This window comes from Hyperolius riggenbachi, chromosome 7 (assembly GCF_040937935.1).
Source record: "Hyperolius riggenbachi isolate aHypRig1 chromosome 7, aHypRig1.pri, whole genome shotgun sequence".
NCBI classification, from domain to species: domain Eukaryota; kingdom Metazoa; phylum Chordata; class Amphibia; order Anura; family Hyperoliidae; genus Hyperolius; species Hyperolius riggenbachi.
In genome coordinates, this window is record NC_090652.1 from 42,323,207 (window position 1) to 42,345,667 (window position 22,461).

Genomic DNA, 22,461 nt, shown 5'->3' on the forward strand with positions numbered 1-22,461 from the left:
TAAACATAACATAAAACTGTAGGATATCTAAGAGCATTTTTTTTAGGAGTAGGAGCATAGATACAATTGTTTGTCTCATCAGTGTATTTTCACTTTAGGTTCACTTTAAATATTTTTCTTTATTTAACAGTCTATAATCTCCTTACTCCTTACTAGTACATATATTTTATTTTTACATTTCAACATCAGCAAAAATAGACATTTTACTGACTGATTGTTCTAATTCTTCAATGTTTCTTCTCACTCATTTTTCTAAACAAAGCATTTTTCGGTAGAGGATTCTTCTCTTCTTCTATATCCTCTTTAGGCATTTTCTCTTTCTTAAGGTCATCAAGCTGTGCTTGGAAATCCCTGGCTTGTTGTTTTAGCTTCTGCTCCATGTTTAAATGCATTTCCTGTGAGAACAGTAACAATTCGAGCTGTAATATGTACGAACAGAGGCGCCAAGCAGAGTAAAACAATGTTCTAAAAATGATAAAAAGAGGGAAGTCGAGGTGGACACACCTCCCTCTGGTAGTGGACATATACTCAAATGCAGAGTAAAAAATATAAAATGTATTCACAGCTCCATAAAATCGCAACGCGTTTCGCGGTCAACAGTCCCGCTTCATCAGGCAGTACAGGAGCATATAAAACTGGTTTAGGTCCATTTTCCTATCTACAGAGAGCGATTTTTATACCTGAGTGGAGTCAGGTACTAATACTCCCCACCTGCCTGTCAAGTGGTTACCTGATGGTAACCCACCTTTGTGAGTATAAGAACCTTTGACTTTACATTATATATTGAGCTTACCAGACAATATTGCACTATTGGGCTCTTGGTGTCCTCTGTTTTGTTTTTACAAGTAACAATTCGAGCACATTAAGGACACAAGTTAGAAAAAATAAAGAATGCTGAATAGCAAAATGTAACTTAATGAATAAAATTGCTTATTTTTTACAATATTACTTTATAAATGATTTAGCTAATGTTTTCCCATTGTAAAACTTGATTCTCACGCTGACTTAAAGGGACTCCGAGCAGTGCAGAAACTATGGAAAGATGCATATCATTTTAAAGCTCTCTTTCTCCTCTTTCCAATGATATATAAACCACCGCCCTACACCTTTTAGTTTTCGCTATTTTCGCGATTGAAATTGCAGTGGCCGCGATTTCGATCGCGAAAATAGAGAAAACTAAAAGGCGTAGGACGACGATTTAGGAGTCGTCAGAAAGAGGAGAAAGAGAGCTTTAAAATGATATCCATTTTTCCATAGTTACATTGTATTACACAGGGCGACTTTTTCTCAAAGTCAGCAGCTGCATTCAGCAGAATGGAGCTGCTGACTTTGAGAAAAAGTCGTCCCGTGTAATACAATGTAACTATGGAAAGATGGATATCATTTTAAAGCTCTCTTTCTCCTCTTTTTGATGACCCCTAAATCGTCACCCTACGCCTTTTAGTTTTCTCTATTTCCGCGATCGAAATCGCAGCCGCGGCAATTTCAATTGCGAAAATAGCGAAAACTAAAAAGCTTAGGGCGGCGGTTTATATATCATTGGAATGAGGAGAAAGAGGGCTTTAAAATGATATGCATCTTTCTATAGTTTCTGCACTGCTCGGAGTCCCTTTAAGTTTTTAAACTTTTCACAGAAGGCGACATCTTTATTGCTGGCAAGGTGAAACAATGTGGAATGTTTGTTCGTTGAGTGTTCTGAAGTGAGCAGAAACAACAACTGGTCTCCCAGACTGCTTTGGAGCAGAAGACTAAACCTCACTGGGATGGTGAGGTTACATACTATTATCATTATTATTGTTGTTGTTGATGTTGTTGTTATTATTATTATTACTACTACAAGTACTATTATTACTATTATTATTATTATTATTTTATCACCTTTCTTCCTGGAGATTCAAAGAAAGTGTTTCTGATGCAGGGGCGGACTGGTCATTCGGCACTCGGGCACGGACCGAGGGCCCGTGGTCAGGGGGAGGGCCCGCCAGAGCACCCTGAGCAGGAGGGGAGGCAGCCAGTAAAGGGGAGTGGTATGTACAGTGGTGGAAAAGGGGGGATGTTCCTTTTGGGGCCCCCCTTCCTGGCTCTCCCCTCTGATAACTCGGCGGCTTAACAGCGGGCGGGGGCTTACCGCCGTTCCTCCAGCCGCAAGGGACGCTCTGCTCTGTGTGCGGCTAGTCTGGTCTTCAGTAGACCAGACTAGCCGCACACAGAGTAGAGCTCCCTCCGGCTGCTGGAAGAACGGCGGTAAGTCTCCGCCCCCTGACCGCCGAGTGACTGGAGGGAGAACCAGGAAGGGGGGCACCAAGGTGAGGAAAGGGGCGGGGACTTCCCCCTTCCTCACGCTCTGCACACCGCTCCCTTTCACTGCACTTCTCCCCTTCTGAAGGGACACCTATAGACCTAGCTACATACTGGGGACACCTAAAGACCTTTGCTGCATATACTGGGGACACCTATACACATTGCTACATATACTGGGAATACCTATACACCTGGCTATACTGGGGACATCTATAGACCTGGCTACATATACTGGGGATACCTATACACCTGACTGCATATACTGGGGACACCTATACACATTGCTACATATACTGGGAATACCTATAGACCTGGCTACATATGCTAGGAACACCTATAGACCTGGCTATCTATACTGGAGACACCTATAGACCTGGCTATCTGTACTGGGGACACCTATAGACCTGGCTACCTATTCTGGAGACACCTGTAGACCTGGCTATCTATACTGGGGACACCCATAGACCTGGCTACCTGTTCTGGGGACACCTATAGTCCTGGCTACCTATTCTGGGGACACCTTTAGACCTGGCTATCTAAACTTGGGACACCTATAGACCTGGTTACCTATTCTGGGGACTCCTATAGACCTGTCTACTTATACTGGGGACACCGACAGACCTGGATACCTGTACTGGGAACACCAATACACCTGGTTACTTCCACTGGGGGTACTGTAATGATCCGCTCAGCTGGCTGCACAGGCAGACAGCTGTTTGACCATTCCTTGACTCTGTGGGGTGCAGGTCTCTGGATAAGAGACCTGTCTTTGCTTTGCAAGCTTCAGACCTGCTCTGCTGAGGAATTTGCATATACTGATTAAGCAAATTCCCTAGTCGCCTCCCTTGAAGGTTTGCAGCATAAATACCATGTGATCCCACAGTCCTTCGCTGGTCATCATGGTTTGTTAGTGTTGAAACACTCCTGGAGTGTCAGCCTTGCTATTGTTTGCTAAAGATTATCTTAGAGTATTCCTGGGGACTGCATTAGGCATCCCTCTAGTATAGTCAGGTTGTATTATTTGTATTGCCTGTTCTGTCTTCTGTTTGTCCTTGCGATTGTGCTGTCGCCAGCGGTTGGCGATGGTGAATCGTTTGCTCCAGAACCTGGCTCACGCTTGCTCTGGCAGAAAGAGCAGTGGATCCTGCTAAGCTCTGTTTCTGTACTTGGATCACACTTGCTCTGGCGGAAAGAGCAGTGGATCCTGTTAGCCTGTTTCTGTATTTGGATCGCACTTGCTCTGGTGGAAAGAGCAGTGGATCCTGCTGGCCTGTTTCTGTACGTGGATCACACTTGCTCTGGGGAAAAGAGCAGTGGATCCTGCTAACTCTGTTTTCCTACTTGGTTCACACTCGCTCTGGCGGAAAGAGCAGTGGATCCTTCCTGTCCTGTCCCTGAACCTAGATCGCACTCGCTCTGGCGGAAGAGCTATGGATCTTATCTGACCTATTCCTGTTTCTGTTCGTTTGTCTGTCTGGATTGCACTCGCTCTAGCGGTAGCAGCGGTGGTTCCTTTTGAACTCTGTCTGGGAGTGTAGGCCAGAGCTGCGGTTGCTGCTGGCTGCTCCTTCTCTCTGTCTTGTCAGATACGAACGCTTGCTGTAGGCTCGGTGGGGTAACCGTTAAGCAAGCGTTCGCGTTCTCTATTTCGTGTTTGTGTCGCGTTGGTTAGTTAGGGTGGCGTGCTTGTCTCTGTTGCGCTTCTCATTGTTGTTTGCTGTGCCTTTGCTACTCTCGTGCTCTGTCTTGCTCAAGTCTTGTGTCACTTCTGGCAATCGCCTCTCTCACGATTGCGTTCCTACTTTGTTTCTGCTGTTGTGTGTGCACCGTCGCGGGTTGGCGATAGATTGGTGCACACACATACATTCTGTCCCTGTGCTCATTCTCATTCGCAATCGCTTCTCTTGCGATTGCGTTCTCACTTGGTTTTCACTGTTGTGTGTTCGCCGTCGCAGGTTGGCGACGAGATTGGTGGACATACATACATCCCTTCTCTGTGCTTATTCAGTCTTGTGTCGCTGTTAGCAATCACCATCTCTTGCGATTGCTTTCTCACCTGATCTTCACGGTTGTGTGTTCATCGTCACTGGATGGCGACTAGATTGGTGGACACACATACACCCTGTCGCTGTGCTCTCTCTCTTTAAGGGGCAAGGGCTATCTTACCCTGCATTGCTTCTCCTCGTACAATTCCTATTTGGCATCTGTGGCTGTTCCTCTGCACTCCACGGCTCCATCTGCCGGCAGGAATTTGCCTCTACAGGTGCATTGCACCTTTTGCTGGGTTCTCTCAGATTATATGCTTGTGGAGGATTTCCGCAGTGTCAGCGCACATCTTGTGCGCTGACCACGGAAAGAATTCCACAATTGTTACAGATACCTTTAGACCTGTTACCTATACTGGGGGCATCTATTTTGGGGTCTCTGCTGCTAGATTAACTATTTTTGGGGAACCGCTGCTGCCAGATTAAGTGTATTTTGGGGAACAGATGCCAGATTATGTGTATTTTTGGGGAACCGCTGCCAGATTATGTATTGTGGGGGAACCACTGCTGCAAGATTACATGTCTTTTGGGTGGTCCGCTGCCAGATTATGCATATTTTGGGCAACTGCTGCCAACTTATGTGTATGTTAGGGAAACTGCTGCTGCCAGATTACGTCTATTTTGGGGGAACGACTGCCATATTATCTGTATTTTGGAGGAACCTCTGCCAAATGGCGTAGATTTTTGGTGAAATGCTGTCAGATTGCATGTATTTTGGGGGGAAACACTAAGGCAGAGCTCAAACTTCCCCGACAGACCTTTTACACCCCTTGCCAAGGTCATGTATATTTTGCCCCACCCATGACCACACCCACATTCTGTTGCGTGACCACACCCATTTTTTGGCGCGGCACAGGGGTGTTTTTTTATCAGTATAAAATATCTGTCGGCAGTAAATTATTAGATCTTACTCCGTAAAAAATAACATGAAATGTGGGCGACACTGGTACGGGGCCCCATAATCTCCTATTGCCCGGGGGCCCCATGAGTTGTCAGTCCGCCCCTGTTCTGATGTTGAAATTAGGACAATACATGTAAAAAAATGGGTATCCTCAACCTAAGAACTGACTTTTTTTTTTCCAAACAAAGTTTAGATGCTCCACTATTATTTACTCTGCTGCTAGGATACTGCAATCGAAGAAAGACAGATAATATCACAATGAACAAACTCATTTTAAAGTATCTATTTTATTTTATCTAATCATTTTTTTATGTCAAGTCTTTTCATAAAAGTATTAAACACAGAACATTTCATACACAAAAGAGTTGTGTTTGAAACATAATGATCCAATGAAATAAGTACCCATTAAATGTTGCATAGAGTCTTATCAAAATGATATATCTATGAGTTGAGTGAAATCAAAGAACAGTAGTTCACAAAAATGAACAGAGCTACCAAACTACAGAAGTAAATTGTTGTGGACAAGCTATAACTGGTCATCCTCTAAGAGACCAAAGAGACAAAAGTTGAGTAATGGCTAAAGAAGCATATTAAATAGTTTGCCCACAGTACGCAGTCTACTGGAGCAATAACTTACATATCCCACAGAAAAGGGTGGTTCAAAAAATAATGTACAGTACACGTAAATTATATTCATAATGAAAAGAAATGGTATCACTCAATCAGGCTTACAAAAAAACATATAAATAGGAATCTCAGCTAAAAACTCACACAAAGCCTACAGATGCATGCAGCAACACCTCAAAAAATTAGATTGTTGGTTCCATACATCTAAAGACATGTGGGTGAGCCCCTCAGCCAGTGGCACAATCAACCTAATTGAGCAGTCCAAATGTTAACGCTGTAAACAGTCACATTCTTTACATACAATGAGCATATTCATGACTGGACATGCTTTTTAAGACTGCATGCAGGGTTACGGGCCCCAAATGTGCAGTTATCCATCGAAAAGGGGGGTGGGGGGGGGGGCATATGCACAGATACCACCTGTACTGCTGTGCTCACCATGTCAAACATTGCATATAAATGATGATGTTCTGCTCAGTCAGGCTGACAGCTAACATGCAAAGCGCCCAAAATGCCAAGAAGAAACATGGAGTACATAATGATCTTTTTAGCTAAAAATTCATAGCAAATAAACCACATTTCACCCAGAACCCCTAGATGAGTGATTCAAGCAATGCAGAGCAGTGGTGCTCAGCAGAGCTCGAATATTCGAGTAGCTCGAATATTCGAGCTCTTTTCCAGCTATTCGAGCTCGGTATTCGAGCTCCGAATAGCTGGAGCTATTCGAATGGGCTATTCGAGTACACTCGAATAGCCCATTCACTATTCGAGCTATTCGAGCAAACGGCGCTATTCGAGCTCGGTACCGAGCTCGAATAGCGTCATAGCCCAGATTGATGTCCTTAGAGCCAATCAGAGGGCTCCCAGGCCCTCTGACGGCAGCCAATCACAGAGGGGGACCCTGGCCAGCCCCTACCCTATAAATAGCGGCCGCCATGTTCCGTTTCTCCATGCTTGCCTGAGACTTGTACAGAGAGAGAGTTGCTCCTTTGTGCTTTGGCTTAGCAAGTGCTCTATTGTGATCATTTACCTAGCGTTTTTGCTCACCTACACCTGCCATATACACCTATATTGTTGTTAGTTAGATAGACATTGTATTTTAGTTAGTAGCTTGTGTGTTACATTAGAGACAGGCAGCTGCTGCAAGCTTACAGGTTTAGGCCTCAGGGGGGCCTTGCCTCTGTGGGCAGCTGTCCTCTGTTTATTTCTCTCATCTATACCAGTATTTCTGCTGTCCTTTACTAATAGTATTGTAGTTATACTGTACTAGGAGTAGGACACTCACTGACTGTCACTGTTTATAGGCTACTAGCTAGCTCCTGCGTGTGTGCACTCACTCACTGTCTGTGTGTACACACACTCTATTTCCTTCTGATTACTGATAGATTATTGTTAGTTAGTTGTACTTACTGTTACTACTTACTCTTACTGTACTAGGAGTCTAGGACACTCAGTCAGACAGTCACTGTGTTCATAGGCTACTAGCTCCTGCGTGCGGTCACTCACTGTCTGAGTGTACACACACCACCCACACTCCATTTCCTTCTGATCGCTGATTGATTATTGTAATTAGTTAGTTCTACTTACTGTTACTACTTACTCTTACTGTACTAGGAGTCTAGGACACTCAGTCACTGTGTTCATAGGCTACTAGCTCCTGCGTGCGGTCACTCACTGTCTGAGTGTACACACACCACCCACACTCCATTTCCTTCTGATCGCTGATTGATTATTGTAATTAGTTAGTTCTACTTACTGTTACTACTTACTCTTACTGTACTAGGAGTCTAGGACACTCAGTCACTGTGTTCATAGGCTACTAGCTCCTGCGTGCGGTCACTCACTGTCTGAGTGTACACACACCACCCACACTCCATTTCCTTCTGATCGCTGATTGATTATTGTAATTAGTTAGTTCTACTTACTGTTACTACTTACTCTTACTGTACTAGGAGTCTAGGACACTCAGTCACTGTGTGTTCATAGGCTACTAGCTCCTGCGTGCGGTCACTCACTGTCTGAGTGTACACACACCACCCACACTCCATTTCCTTCTGATCGCTGATTGATTATTGTAATTAGTTAGTTCTACTTACTGTTACTACTTACTCTTACTGTACTAGGAGTCTAGGACACTCAGTCACTGTGTGTTCATAGGCTACTAGCTCCTGCGTGCGGTCACTCACTGTCTGAGTGTACACACACCACCCACACTCCATTTCCTTCTGATCGCTGATTGATTATTGTAATTAGTTAGTTGTACTTACTGTTACTACTTACTCTTACTGTACTAGGAGTCTAGGACACTCAGTCACTGTGTGTTCATAGGCTACTAGCTCCTGCGTGCGGTCACTCACTGTCTGAGTGTACACACACCACCCACACTCCATTTCCTTCTGATCGCTGATTGATTATTGTAATTAGTTAGTTCTACTTACTGTTACTACTTACTTTTACTGTACTAGGAGTCTAGGACACTCAGTCACTGTGTTCATAGGCTACTAGCTCCTGCGTGCGTGCACTCACTGTCTGAGTGTACACACACCCACACTCCATTTCCTTCTGATCGCTGATTGATTATCGTAATTAGTTAGTTGTACTTACTGTTACTACTTACTCTTACTGTACTAGGAGTCTAGGACACTCAGTCACTGTGTTCATAGGCTACTAGCTCCTGCGTGCGGTCACTCACTGTCTGAGTGTACACACACCACCCACACTCCATTTCCTTCTGATCGCTGATTGATTATTGTAATTAGTTAGTTCTACTTACTGTTACTACTTACTCTTACTGTACTAGGAGTCTAGGACACTCAGTCACTGTGTGTTCATAGGCTACTAGCTCCTGCGTGCGGTCACTCACTGTCTGAGTGTACACACACCACCCACACTCCATTTCCTTCTGATCGCTGATTGATTATTGTAATTAGTTAGTTCTACTTACTGTTACTACTTACTCTTACTGTACTAGGAGTCTAGGACACTCAGTCACTGTGTGTTCATAGGCTACTAGCTCCTGCGTGCGGTCACTCACTGTCTGAGTGTACACACACCACCCACACTCCATTTCCTTCTGATCGCTGATTGATTATTGTAATTAGTTAGTTCTACTTACTGTTACTACTTACTCTTACTGTACTAGGAGTCTAGGACACTCAGTCACTGTGTGTTCATAGGCTACTAGCTCCTGCGTGCGGTCACTCACTGTCTGAGTGTACACACACCACCCACACTCCATTTCCTTCTGATCGCTGATTGATTATTGTAATTAGTTAGTTCTACTTACTGTTACTACTTACTCTTACTGTACTAGGAGTCTAGGACACTCAGTCACTGTGTGTTCATAGGCTACTAGCTCCTGCGTGCGGTCACTCACTGTCTGAGTGTACACACACCACCCACACTCCATTTCCTTCTGATCGCTGATTGATTATTGTAATTAGTTAGTTCTACTTACTGTTACTACTTACTCTTACTGTACTAGGAGTCTAGGACACTCAGTCACTGTGTTCATAGGCTACTAGCTCCTGCGTGCGTGCACTCACTGTCTGAGTGTACACACACCCACACTCCATTTCCTTCTGATCGCTGATTGATTATCGTAATTAGTTAGTTGTACTTACTGTTACTACTTACTCTTACTGTACTAGGAGTCTAGGACACTCAGTCACTGTGTTCATAGGCTACTAGCTCCTGCGTGCGGTCACTCACTGTCTGAGTGTACACACACCACCCACACTCCATTTCCTTCTGATCGCTGATTGATTATTGTAATTAGTTAGTTCTACTTACTGTTACTACTTACTCTTACTGTACTAGGAGTCTAGGACACTCAGTCACTGTGTGTTCATAGGCTACTAGCTCCTGCGTGCGGTCACTCACTGTCTGAGTGTACACACACCACCCACACTCCATTTCCTTCTGATCGCTGATTGATTATTGTAATTAGTTAGTTCTACTTACTGTTACTACTTACTCTTACTGTACTAGGAGTCTAGGACACTCAGTCACTGTGTTCATAGGCTACTAGCTCCTGCGTGCGTGCACTCACTGTCTGAGTGTACACACACCCACACTCCATTTCCTTCTGATCGCTGATTGATTATCGTAATTAGTTAGTTGTACTTACTGTTACTACTTACTCTTACTGTACTAGGAGTCTAGGACACTCAGTCACTGTGTTCATAGGCTACTAGCTCCTGCGTGCGTGCAGAGCTGGGACAAGGTCCTCCAGCACCCAAGGCTGAGACCCCAAAGTGCGCCCCTCCATCCCTGCCACCCCAGCCATCACTCACTGATTGCTATTAGACTAAGAGGCGCCACAGGGCCCACAACCTCCCCAACACCTTAATATCTAGTTATCTGGCTTGCAGTCACTGCCATGTATCCCCTTTTCTTATTTCTTTCTGCTTCAAACACAATTAGGAATGACAGCTGAATGAATTCTGCGCCCCCTCTTACACTGCGCCCTGAGGCTGGAGCCTCTCCAGCCTATGCCTCGGCCCGGCCCTGCGTGCGTGCACTCACTGTCTGAGTGTACACACACTAAATTTACTTGTGATTACTACTGATTATTGTAACTGCTAGTTGTACTTCCTGACTGTTACTACTTACTTACTGTACTAGGGGACACTCACTCAGTCACCTCACCAACCAACCCACTCCATTAAAGTACCCCACTTTTCACCCGCCCTTTTACAAAACTTTTGTCTATACGCCCAAAACATTTAAGATGTCTGGAAGTGGCAGCCAGCGCGGTTTGGGCAAGGGGAAGGGCAGCAAGGGAATCAGGAGGAGAGGGAGCAGCATTGTGGCAAGCCGCGGCCGCGGGCGCGCCACCATGCACAGTTCCGCAGCAGCAGCAGCAGCGTCAGTGGCTAACATTCCTCCCATAGCCACTGGCCGTGGACGCCTTGGGCGCCGCCCAGCAGGAGCATCTGCAACTCACGCTGCAGAGACACAGCAGCAGCAGCGTGTAGCACCTGCTCCCATTTTCCTCCAGCCGGGTCGGAAACGTCCCATTGAGGAAAAGGATGCAGACACTGTGGTGCAACTCATGACGGAGGATGAGCAGCCCGCCATCAGCTCTGCATCCGAGGCCTCCACCCTCACCACCACCACCACCCCTGTTCGCAGCAGCCGCCCAGCAGGGTCTGGGGAGGAGGCCAGTTCACCGTCACTCGCCGACCTGTCATTCAGCAGTCTTTTGACCCCAGGCATCATGAGTAAATTGTCTGCTGTTGTTGGCGATCTTGAGGAGGAGATGCTGATGGGCACTTTGGGGGATGAGGGATTGGACAGCAAGACTGTGGCGACAGTCAAGCAGCCCATCCATGCATCAGGAGAGGAGTTTGGGGGGTCCTCATCCCAGCAGGACATGTTTCAGGAGGGGGAGGATGATGATGACCCGGTGACAGACAGAGACTGGGTGCCACCACCTCCAGGGGATGTCGTCCTCAGCAGCTCTGAGGAGGAGGAGGAGGATGCTCTTGTGGGCCTTGCAAGGAGGCGCATCATTGCAAGCATTGGCAGCAGCAGTAGGCAGGTCCCACAGCCTGCTGGTGTCTCAGGCTCAGCAGCAGCAGCATCTGCCAGTACCACCACCAGCCGCACCCAAGCCCCCCAAGCCCCCCCCCCAACCACCACAGGGAGACAGGCAGCAGCGCTTCCATGCCGTAGGGGGATGTTTAAGTCACCAATCTGGCGATATTTCACCATGCCCACTGTGTACAGCAAGTACGCCACTTGCAACCACTGTCAGCGGAAGTTGAGCAGAGGTGCAGACCCCTTAAAGTTCTGCACCAGCTCGCTCATCAACCACCTTGCGGCTAAACATTTCCACCAGCATGAGGAGTTCCAGAGGCTGAAGGCATCTGGTGCTGGCAGTGGCACCACACCCATCACTGCACAGCCTTCAGCAGCAGCAGCAGCAACAGCAGCCACCCGCCCTCCTGCTCCTCCAGCAGCACCAGCAGTAGTGCGGAAACGCACTGCTCCTCCCCCCTCTGCAACTCCTGCCGCCGACACTGAGGCCTGTTCTGGCAGCCAGTCCTCAGTGGCCTCCTCTGCTGTGTCTGCTGATTCCCGTGTCAGCAAAAGGCCACGCCAGAGCCTTTTGAGCGAGTCCTTCCAGGGGGTGGTTAGGGCTCTGCCTCCCAGCAGCCGTCGCGTGCGGCAGCTGAACGGCTTGCTGGCACGGGCCATGTGCTCCCAACTCCTGCCGTACACGCTCGTGCAGGAGGGGAGCGACATTCGTGCGCTGCTTGCTTGCGCAGCCCCAGACTGGCAGCTCCCCAGCAGACACTTCTTTGCCCGCAAGGCCATTCCTGCACTGCACCGCTTTGTGATGGCCAATGTGGAGCGAGGGCTGGAGCACGCGGTTGGTGAAAGGGTCCACGTCACCATGGACTCCTGGAGCAGCCGCTTCGGGACAGGCCGCTACCTGTCCTTCACTGTCCACTGGGTCAGCTTGGTGGAAGGGGGTGAGGATGGGAGAGCAGCAGCGGGCACAGCAGCAGCAGCAACACAGTGGGTGGTGCCACCCCGCAGGCTCAGGGGAACTGCAGCAGGTTCCTCCGATCCTCTGCCATCCTCCGGCACACCTGGCCAAACCCCCCGTCTCAGCAGCAGCGTGAAGGCCCGCCACTGCCAAGCGCTGCTGCACTTGGTCAGCCTTGGGAAGACCAGGCTGACGGCAACCCATGTGTTGGCCAAACTCCAGGAGCAGGAGAGGATTTGGCTGACCCCCAGAGGCCTCAGAGTCGGAGAGGTGGTGGCCGACAATGGGGCCAATCTGGTTGCCGCAATAGACAGGGGAAACCTGACCCACATCCCCTGTCTTGCCCACATGCTGAACCTGGTGGTGCAGAAGTTCCTGCGCACCTACCAGGGGATGGGCGAACTGCTGGAAACGGCAAGGAATGTTGTGCGTCACTTCCGGCGCTCGGCTGCAGCCTGTGCGAGCCTGGAAGACGTGCAAAAGGAGCTGGATCTGCCACGCCATCAGCTGATCCTTGACGTTCCGACTCGCTGGAACTCCACCCTGGCGATGTTGGAGCGTCTGGTTGAACAGAGGCGCGCTGTCAAACAGTACCTTGCCCTGGCCACTGTTTCCGCAGCTCAGAGAAGGGACAAGACCAGCAACTTCCCGTCCATCGTCCCCGATGATGACTGGAGGCACATGCAGCAGGTGTGCTTAGTGCTGGCTCCCTTCCTGCAGGCCACAAACATGGTGAGCAGGGACCATGCTATGGTCTGCGAGTGGGTGCCCCTGGTTTCTCTGCTGAACAGGGCCCTCGATGCTTTGCTGGAACAGGGAGCGGCAGCCTTGGACCAGCAGGAGCGGCAACCAGCTGCGCAGTCCACCTCTGAGGGGGAGGAGGAGGAGGACTTGGTGGAGGTCCCTGACCTGGCTGCTGATGAGGGGGATCAGCACAGCGCAGCTGAGTTGGTGCGGGGGTGGAGAGAGGATGAGGCGGCAGAGGAGGAGGATGAGGACAGCACTGACGTCGATGTGCCAGCAGACGTGGCCCGCCTCTTCCCAATGGCAGCGCACATGCTGACGTGCCTGCGCAGGGACCCCAGGGTGATCCAGATGAAGCAGAGGGAGGACATCTGGATCAGCATGATGTTGGACCCACGCCTCAAGGGGAAGTTGAGCCAGTTCCTGCCGCCTGCAGGAGGAGACCCAGCGCAACAAATAAGGAGCTTGCAGCAGGCCCTTGTTGAGCGCTTGGAGGAAGCCTTCCCCCAGCCTTCCACCCCCACTGTCCAGCAGCCAGCACAGAGGCAGCAGCAGGTGCCTGCATCCAGCAGCAGCAAGCGCCCCACAGACCTGCTGTCTCTCAGCCACGAGCTCTACAGGACTGTAGAGGCTCCGGCAGCAGTGACTAGAGAGGAGATGCATGCAGCAGCATCCTCCTCCGGTCACAGCCAGCGCCTGACCCGCATGGTGGCTGACTACATGGGGTCGTACAGCGGGCTTGACAGCGATGCCCCTGTTGATCCCATGGAGTATTGGGTCAAGCGCATGGAGATCTGGAGCGAGCTGGCGCAGTACGCCCTGGAAGTGCTGTCCTGCCCCCCTTCCAGCGTGCTGTCCGAGCGCTGCTTCAGTGCAGCTGGTGGCGTGGTCACCGAGAAACGCTCACGTCTGTCTCACAAGTCTGTGGACAGACTGACGTTTCTCAAGATGAACCAGGCGTGGGTGGAAGGCGAGTTCCTGGCCCCTGTTGTCGGCGAGAGGGGGACATGAACTGGCTGCCGGAACCATCGTTAATGTGCCTTACCACCCTTTACCACCTCCTGGCTCCTGCTCACTAAGCCAGCCTGGTTCACTTTGACTATTACGTCGCCTGCAGCCACACATTTTTCACCTACAGTGGGCTGCTGTGTACTGCCCTTCTGCTGTCTGTCTGTGTTTCCCACTGCCAGGGTACACAGAATTACCTTCTTCTGCTGCCACTCTGCCACCAGCTATTACGTCAAACAATAGCTATATTGGTTGTAAAACCAAAAACCAAAAAACCATAAAAAAAAAAAAAGGTTTAATTTTTCTGAGGTGCCCGGGTTGAAAACTGTGTTGTCCCAGTTGTGTATTGGACACAATGTGGGCTGCACGACCGCTGTCTGGGACCTCCTGTTGTGTTTATTTACAGCCCTGGTATCACCGCTAGGTACCAGGGCTATTATGTCACGCTGCCTACCTGCTGCCACACTCACACTGCTCCTCCATACCTCCTCCTGCTGCTGCTGCTGCTGTCTGTCTGTGTTTCCCACTGCCAGGGTACACAGAATTACCTTCTTCTGCTGCCACTCTGCCACCAGCTATTACGTCAAACAATAGCTATATTGGTTGTAAAACCAAAAACCAAAAAACCATAAAAAAAAAAAAAGGTTTAATTTTTCTGAGGTGCCCGGGTTGAAAACTGTGTTGTCCCAGTTGTGTATTGGACACAATGTGGGCTGCACGACCGCTGTCTGGGACCTCCTGTTGTGTTTATTTACAGCCCTGGTATCACCGCTAGGTACCAGGGCTATTATGTCACGCTGCCTACCTGCTGCCACACTCACACTGCTCCTCCATACCTCCTCCTGCTGCTGCTGCTGCTGTCTGTCTGTGTTTCCCACTGCCAGGGTACACAGAATTACCTTCTTCTGCTGCCACTCTGCCACCAGCTATTACGTCAAACAATAGCTATATTGGTTGCACAACCAAAACCAAACAAACCATTAAAAAAAAAAAGGTTTAATTTTTCTGAGGTGCCCGGGTTGAAAACTGTGTTGTCCCAGTTGTGTATTGGACACAATGTGGGCTGCACGACCGCTGTCTGGGACCTCCTGTTGTGTTTATTTACAGCCCTGGTATCACCGCTAGGTACCAGGGCTATTATGTCACGCTGCCTACCTGCTGCCACACTCACACTGCTCCTCCATACCTCCTCCTGCTGCTGCTGCTGCTGCTGTCTGTCTGTGTTTCCCACTGCCAGGGTACACAGATGATTTACCTTCTGCTGCCACTCTGCCACCAGCTATTACGTCAAACAATAGCTGCTCGCCTACTCCTCCATTCCTCCTCCTGCTGCTGCTGTCTGTCTGTGTTTCCCACTGCCAGGGTACACAGAATTACCTTCTTCTGCTGCCACTCTGCCACCAGCTATTACGTCAAACAATAGCTATATTGGTTGCAAAACCAAAACCAAACAAACCATTAAAAAAAAAAAAAAGGTTTAATTTTTCTGAGGTGCCCGGGTTGAAAACTGTGTTGTCCCAGTTGTGTATTGGACACAATGTGGGCTGCACGACCGCTGTCTGGGACCTCCTGTTGTGTTTATTTACAGCCCTGGTATCACCGCTAGGTACCAGGGCTATTATGTCACGCTGCCTACCTGCTGCCACACTCACACTGCTCCTCCATACCTCCTCCTGCTGCTGCTGCTGCTGTCTGTCTGTGTTTCCCACTGCCAGGGTACACAGAATTACCTTCTTCTGCTGCCACTCTGCCACCAGCTATTACGTCAAACAATAGCTATATTGGTTGCACAACCAAAACCAAACAAACCATTAAAAAAAAAAAGGTTTAATTTTTCTGAGGTGCCCGGGTTGAAAACTGTGTTGTCCCAGTTGTGTATTGGACACAATGTGGGCTGCACGACCGCTGTCTGGGACCTCCTGTTGTGTTTATTTACAGCCCTGGTATCACCGCTAGGTACCAGGGCTATTATGTCACGCTGCCTACCTGCTGCCACACTCACACTGCTCCTCCATACCTCCTCCTGCTGCTGCTGCTGCTGCTGTCTGTCTGTGTTTCCCACTGCCAGGGTACACAGATGATTTACCTTCTGCTGCCACTCTGCCACCAGCTATTACGTCAAACAATAGCTGCTCGCCTACTCCTCCATTCCTCCTCCTGCTGCTGCTGTCTGTCTGTGTTTCCCACTGCCAGGGTACACAGAATTACCTTCTTCTGCTGCCACTCTGCCACCAGCTATTACGTCAAACAATAGCTATATTGGTTGCAAAACCAAAACCAAACAAACCATTAAAAAAAAAAAAAAGGTTTAATTTTTCTGAGGTGCCCGGGTTGAAAACTGTGTTGTCCCAGTTGTGTATTGGACACAATGTGGGCTGCACGACCGCTGTCTGGGACCTCCTGTTGTGTTTATTTACAGCCCTGGTATCACCGCTAGGTACCAGGGCTATTATGTCACGCTGCCTACCTGCTGCCACACTCACACTACTCCTCCATACCTCCTCCTGCTGCTGCTGCTGCTGTCTGTCTGTGTTTCCCACTGCCAGGGTACACTACACAGATGATTTACCTTCTGCTGCCACTCTGCCACCAGCTATTACGTCAAACAATAGCTGCTCACATTACTCCTCCATTCCTCCTGCTGCTGTTGCTGTCTGTCTGTGTTTCCCACTGCCAGGGTACACAGAATTACCTTCTGCTGCCACTCTGCCACCAGCTATTACGTCAAACAATAGCTATATTGGTTGCAAAACCAAAACCAAACAAACCATTAAAAAAAAAAAAAAGGTTTAATTTTTCTGAGGTGCCCGGGTTGAAAACTGTGTTGTCCCAGTTGTGTATTGGACACAATGTGGGCTGCACGACCGCTGTCTGGGACCTCCTGTTGTGTTTATTTACAGCCCTGGTATCACCGCTAGGTACCAGGGCTATTATGTCACGGCGAGCTGCCTGCCTCATTGACTGCCTGCTGCCACACACTCATCCTCCTCCTCCTGCTGCTGAATTTACCTCCTGCTGTCTTTGTGTTTCCACTGCCAGGGAGCACATACAATGGCGCTTCCAACATGCGTGCGCCCACCAGCTATTTGTTACGCTCAAAAATAGCTGCATTTCTTTAAAAAAAAAATTGAAAAGAGAAATACGTGAAGAAGAAGAAGACGATATTGAAAAAGAAGAAGAAGATGAAGAAGATGATGAAGAAGAAGATGAAAAAGAAGAAGAAGATGAAGAAGATGAAGAAGATGAAGAAGAAGAAGATGAAGAAGAAGATGAAGAAGAAGAAGAAGAAGAAGAAGAAGAAGAAGATGAAGAAGAAGAAGAAGAAGATGAAGAAGAAGAAGAAGAAGATGAAGAAGAAGAAGATGAAGAAGATGATGAAGAAGATGAAGAAGAAGAAGAAGAAGAAGAAGATGAAGAAGAAGAAGAAGAAGATGAAGAAGAAGAAGAAGAAGATGAAGAAGAAGAAGAAGATGAAGAAGAAGAAGATGAAGAAGATGAAGATGAAGAAGAAGAAGAAGATGAAGAAGATGAAGATGAAGAAGAAGATGATGATGAAGAAGAAGAAGATGATGAAGAAGAAGAAGAAGAAGATGATGAAGAAGAAGAAGAAGATGATGAAGAAGAAGAAGAAGAAGAAGAAGAAGACAATATAGAAGAAGAAGAAGAAGATATAGAAGAAGAAGATCTAGAAGAAGAAGAAGAAAGATAAAGAAGAAGAAGAACAAGTATATACAGTAACACTACTGAACAAAATTAAGGACACAACTTCTCTTTCCACATTTTTTTTTAAAGGAACATCCCCACATAATCACTTGCTGTTGTTACTTGGAAAAAAAGATGTTTCTTGCATCATTCACCCTCAAAACAAGTGTTGGAAGCTATTTAAGGCCAATTCGAATAGTCAGCTCGAATAGTGAGCTCGAATACCGACTCGAATAGTGAGCTCGAAGTCCGAGGTCGAATCGAATAGTAAAAATTATTCGACTCGAATATTCGACTGACCTCGAATAATTTACTATTCGAATTCGACCTAACTCGAATTTTGAAAAGGGGTACAGATAGCCTAACTGACACTACTCTTAATTGTACTAGCCCTGCAGTACAATTTGTATGTTCCAGTAAATAAATTGCTCAAAATGAAGGACAGGGGGAGGGTGCAGTAGTAGGTGTAGGAGTATTTTTGGTAAGTATAGTGGGGGAAGGCTGGGTTGTTAGATTTGGCGTGTGAGCAAAAAATATAGGTTTTTTTTCATCTTATATCTAGGCTGTCTAGCTAGCCAAGTCTTTGATGTGGTTCCATAAAGGATTTTAGATGAGGGGAAGTGAAGTAAGACATTTCAAGTGGAGACCAAGTAGTGAAGAGTTTAGAAGTTTTTGCTTATTTTGGAAGTTTAGTATTTTGTTTATTAAATAGCATAATCCTGTGAAGAGAGAGTAAAATTTGTGAGATAGAAGGATGATAGGAGAAAATATTGTTCTTCATTACTATAATAATCAGGTAATGCAGTGTTATCAGAGATGAACAATTTAGAATGTGAGTATGCTGGAGAGTGATGTAGGAGACGGGGGATGTTGAAGTAATACATACTGTACCCTCGGCCAGTAATGCAATGTCATTAATGATAAAGAACCAGAAAGACTGAAAGGGTGGACACCACTAGAATGTCAGGATTGAGCGAATTACATTTATGGCAGTTAGATATCTTATTAATTCTTGTAGATTTAATATGCAAGGTTGAAGAAAATATATGCTCCATGTGTATATGTGTAAGTAGGGGCATAGCAATAGCCATAGCAGCTGCTTCTGACTTTGTCTCAGTGCCTATGAACTATGATCAGTGTTGATTGCATGAGAATGTAAATTGCCCAATTAACTCATACCTATAGGGTAGGGACAGGAGGTATTGATAAAGAAAACCAGAGATCTGATAAAAAGAATATCTGATACTCACCCGTGGCTTCCTCCAGCAGCATAAACACGTCTGAGTCCCATGCTGTCCTCCCACAGTCTGCTGTTCAGCCGCGATTCCCGACCCAGACTGACGCAACTGAGCAATTTACCAGGGCTGATCGAGGCTGAATGGCAGACCACAGGAGGATGGCGTGGGACTCAGACATGTTTATGGGGCAGAAGGAAGACCCGGGTAAGTATCAAATCTGTAGCTCTGGTACACTTTAATGGCAGGCAAAACTTCTAAAACATTCAGGCCAGTTCTACAGCCACAATTTCTTTTAAAAAGGTGAAAAACTGTATCAAAACCTGGACAGTGGCATGATGGAGGAGGATCAAGTGAGAAATGGTTGCCAAAAATATGTTTTTTTTTGCGCAAACACTTTTTTAATGGTTATTTTTTAAGTTGAATGGCTGCCGGTTGATAGAAAAGTTCCCATACAAGCTAAAAACATCAAATTTGGCAGGTATGTTAAGGAAGACAATGGAAACAAGTGGGAAAAAATAGTCAGAAAGACCTAATTTTGGAGAAATTTGATTTTAAAGTTAATGTGCTGAGTGCAGTAAATTGGTTAATAGCAAAGCCCATGTTCAGAGTATGGAAAATAAAAAAAAACACAATGTGGGGTCCCCCCTCCCGAGCCTTGTAAACCCCTTGTCCCCCATGCAGGCTGGGACAGCAAGAATGCGGAGCCTCGGCTGCATGGTATTGAAGGCTCTGGGGGAGAGGGGCTGCCAAGCCTCCCCCTCTCCCCCAGAGCCCTTGTCCAATTCATAGATAAGGGGCTTTTTCCCACCTGCCGTGCCTCTGGGGAGGGGGGGGGAGGGGGTTCATGGTGGCATCTGAGCAGAGCCGGATTAAGGCTAAATGGGGCCCTAAGCAAAGTAACTGATTTGGGCCCCCCCATCATGTCGTAATAGAATCAGAAGATGCAGCTGCACAGCAACATGCCGCACACACCGGGGCAGCCGAGCTACTGGTTGCTATGGGCAACAGCCCACTTTCCTCTGTGGGTGCACAATGCAGGGAATAGCAGCGGCAAAATGCAGAGTGAGAGATGAATGGCTGGGACATTTTCACTCAGGGGCTGGGGCACCCCTGTGAAAAGGGCACCAGATATCACAGCAGCAGCACTTTCCCCCTGCATCTCCTGCCTGGCAATAGCAGAAAGCTCTGGACACCGCCAAACCGGAAGGCGTTCCCCAGACAGAATTACATAACCACCCCCACCACTGAACAACCGATTTTCTCCCAAACTAGACAGCCACCATGCAGCCTCCATCCCAGTGAATACGATAGTCCAGCAGAAAAGGCAGCCACAGCGGGGGAGAATGACAGCACCAGATGACTCACATTCACCTATTGCGATCCAAGCAATATAGGTCCATCTGTCTCCTCTAGAATGCTGCCTCTCTGTTACTACTACTATTACTACTTCCTACTTCCTGTCTGATCTGACAATCAGGAAGTTCAGAGCGAGCGGCTGCACTGTAGAAGAGACAGATGGGTTTCAGATGACGGGATCTCTATTGCTTGGATCATGGATAGATGAGTGAGCGTTTGCCATCTGCTGCTATCATTCTTGCTGCAGCTGTGGTTCTCTGTGGGAAGAAAGGAAGGGGTGGGCAGCAGCAGAGCGCACAGTATCAGGAGGGGAACCTAGGAGGAGAGCCTGGCTCTGAAGACAATCAGCAGCGCACGTCATCATTTGACAAGACAAAACAAATAACATTTATATTGCGCTTTTCTACTGGTGGACTCAAAGCGCCAGAGCTGCAGCCACTAGGACGCGCCCTATAGGCAGTAGCAGTGTTAGAGAGACTTGCCTAAGGTCTCCTACTGAATAGGTGCTGGCTTACTGAACAGGCAGAGCCGAGATTCGAACCCTGGTCTCCTGTGTCAGAGCCCTTAAAGGGACTCCGAGCAGTGCCTGTGGGTATGCCTTTAAGCATACCCACAACTAATTAATTACATCCTCACACCTACCAGCATGATGTTTGTAATTATATCCCCCTGGGTTCCTTATATTTCATTGCATTGTGCTGAATCGAGCTGCCGACTTTGGAGAAAAGTCGTCCTGTGCAATAAAATGTAACTATGGAAAGATGCATATTATTTTGAAGCTCTCTTTCTCCTCTTTCCAATGATAGATAAACTGCCACCCTATGCCTTTTTTTTAACGCTATTTTCGCGATCAAAATTGCCGTGGCCACAATTTCGATCGCAAAAATAGGGAAAACTAAAAGGCATAGGGCGGCAGTTTATATATCATTGGAAAGAGGAGAAAGAGCGCTTTAAAATGATATGCATCTTTCCATAGTTACTGCACTGCTCAGAGTCCCTTTAACCATTATACCATCCAGCCACCACTGACAGGATGGCGAGGGCTGGTTTATGTGCTGATGGGGCCCCTTTGACTCTCAATGGGGGGCCCCAAGCGACTGCTTTTGTTGCCTGGTCGGTAATCTGGCCCTGCATCTGAGAGCCCCCTTTATAAAGGGTCTGTGCTTGAGACAAGAGGAGACAGAGCGCACTCAGGGGAACAGTATAGCAGTAGATTGGGTCAATTCAGAATAATCTCACCTCTAGAAGTTGCTGGCAAACCTGTACAGGAGTAGCCATTGTGTGGGCTTTTATCCCTCTAGCCAGGGATCAGCCACAAAGGCAGCTGGATTCCTCCTTCACTCGGATGGTTGTTGGCAGGCAGCGAGCGGCTCTGAGGTTGTACACCCTGTCTGTGTGCGAGTCCGCTATATGCGATAGCACAAACAGATTGTAGAGGATTTCAAAGCATCAGCTCCAGGAGTGAGGGATCTAAAAGCAAAGCTCCACGCTGCTCTGTGAGTCTTGCACAGGCCGTTCATGGGCAGTTGGAGTGGTGGTCTAATTGTAATGCAGCAATGCGTGTAGGAAAGAAGAAACGACGGCTGCCGTATAGTGTTGATTGAGGTTTATTAAAATATATTGCAATGCGTTTTTAGGACACCAAGTCCTCCTTTCATCAGGCATAGAGTTAAAATGGTGTTTGCAAGGCAGTTAAATACATAATTTCCTGTTCGATTAGAAAAACGTGTTTTTTTTAAAAGGACTTATCAGGGTTGAGGTTAGAAAGGACCAATCAGGATTGAGAGCCAATCAGGGTTGAGGTTAAAAAGCAAGGAGTAGGATTTGGAGAGCCATTTCATCATTATTCAAATGACTGGCTCCCATGAGTCTAACAGTTAGCACGCTGGTGAAAAGCCCTTTATCACGCCTAAACTCAGTTTAGGCATGATAAGTTTAGGTGTGATAAGTTTAGGCGTGATAAGTTTAAGCACCAACTGGGTTAGCACCGCAGTGCACAGCTGATCAAAAGTTTTGCGCTAGCAAAGTCTGGTGCACTTT

The 22,461-nt window shown here is 47.5% G+C and overlaps 1 protein-coding gene across 1 annotated transcript in view; it reads right to left on the minus strand.

Moving 5' to 3' along the window:
- Positions 1-227: 227 nt before the first annotated feature.
- LOC137525991 (guanylate-binding protein 7-like) overlaps positions 228-22,461 on the minus strand; it is a 91,457-nt gene continuing 69,223 nt past the window's right edge. Inside the window, exon 11 of the mRNA XM_068247200.1 lies at positions 228-395. Coding sequence (XP_068103301.1) covers positions 228-395 — 168 coding nt within the window. The remainder of the gene's footprint in view (positions 396-22,461) is intronic.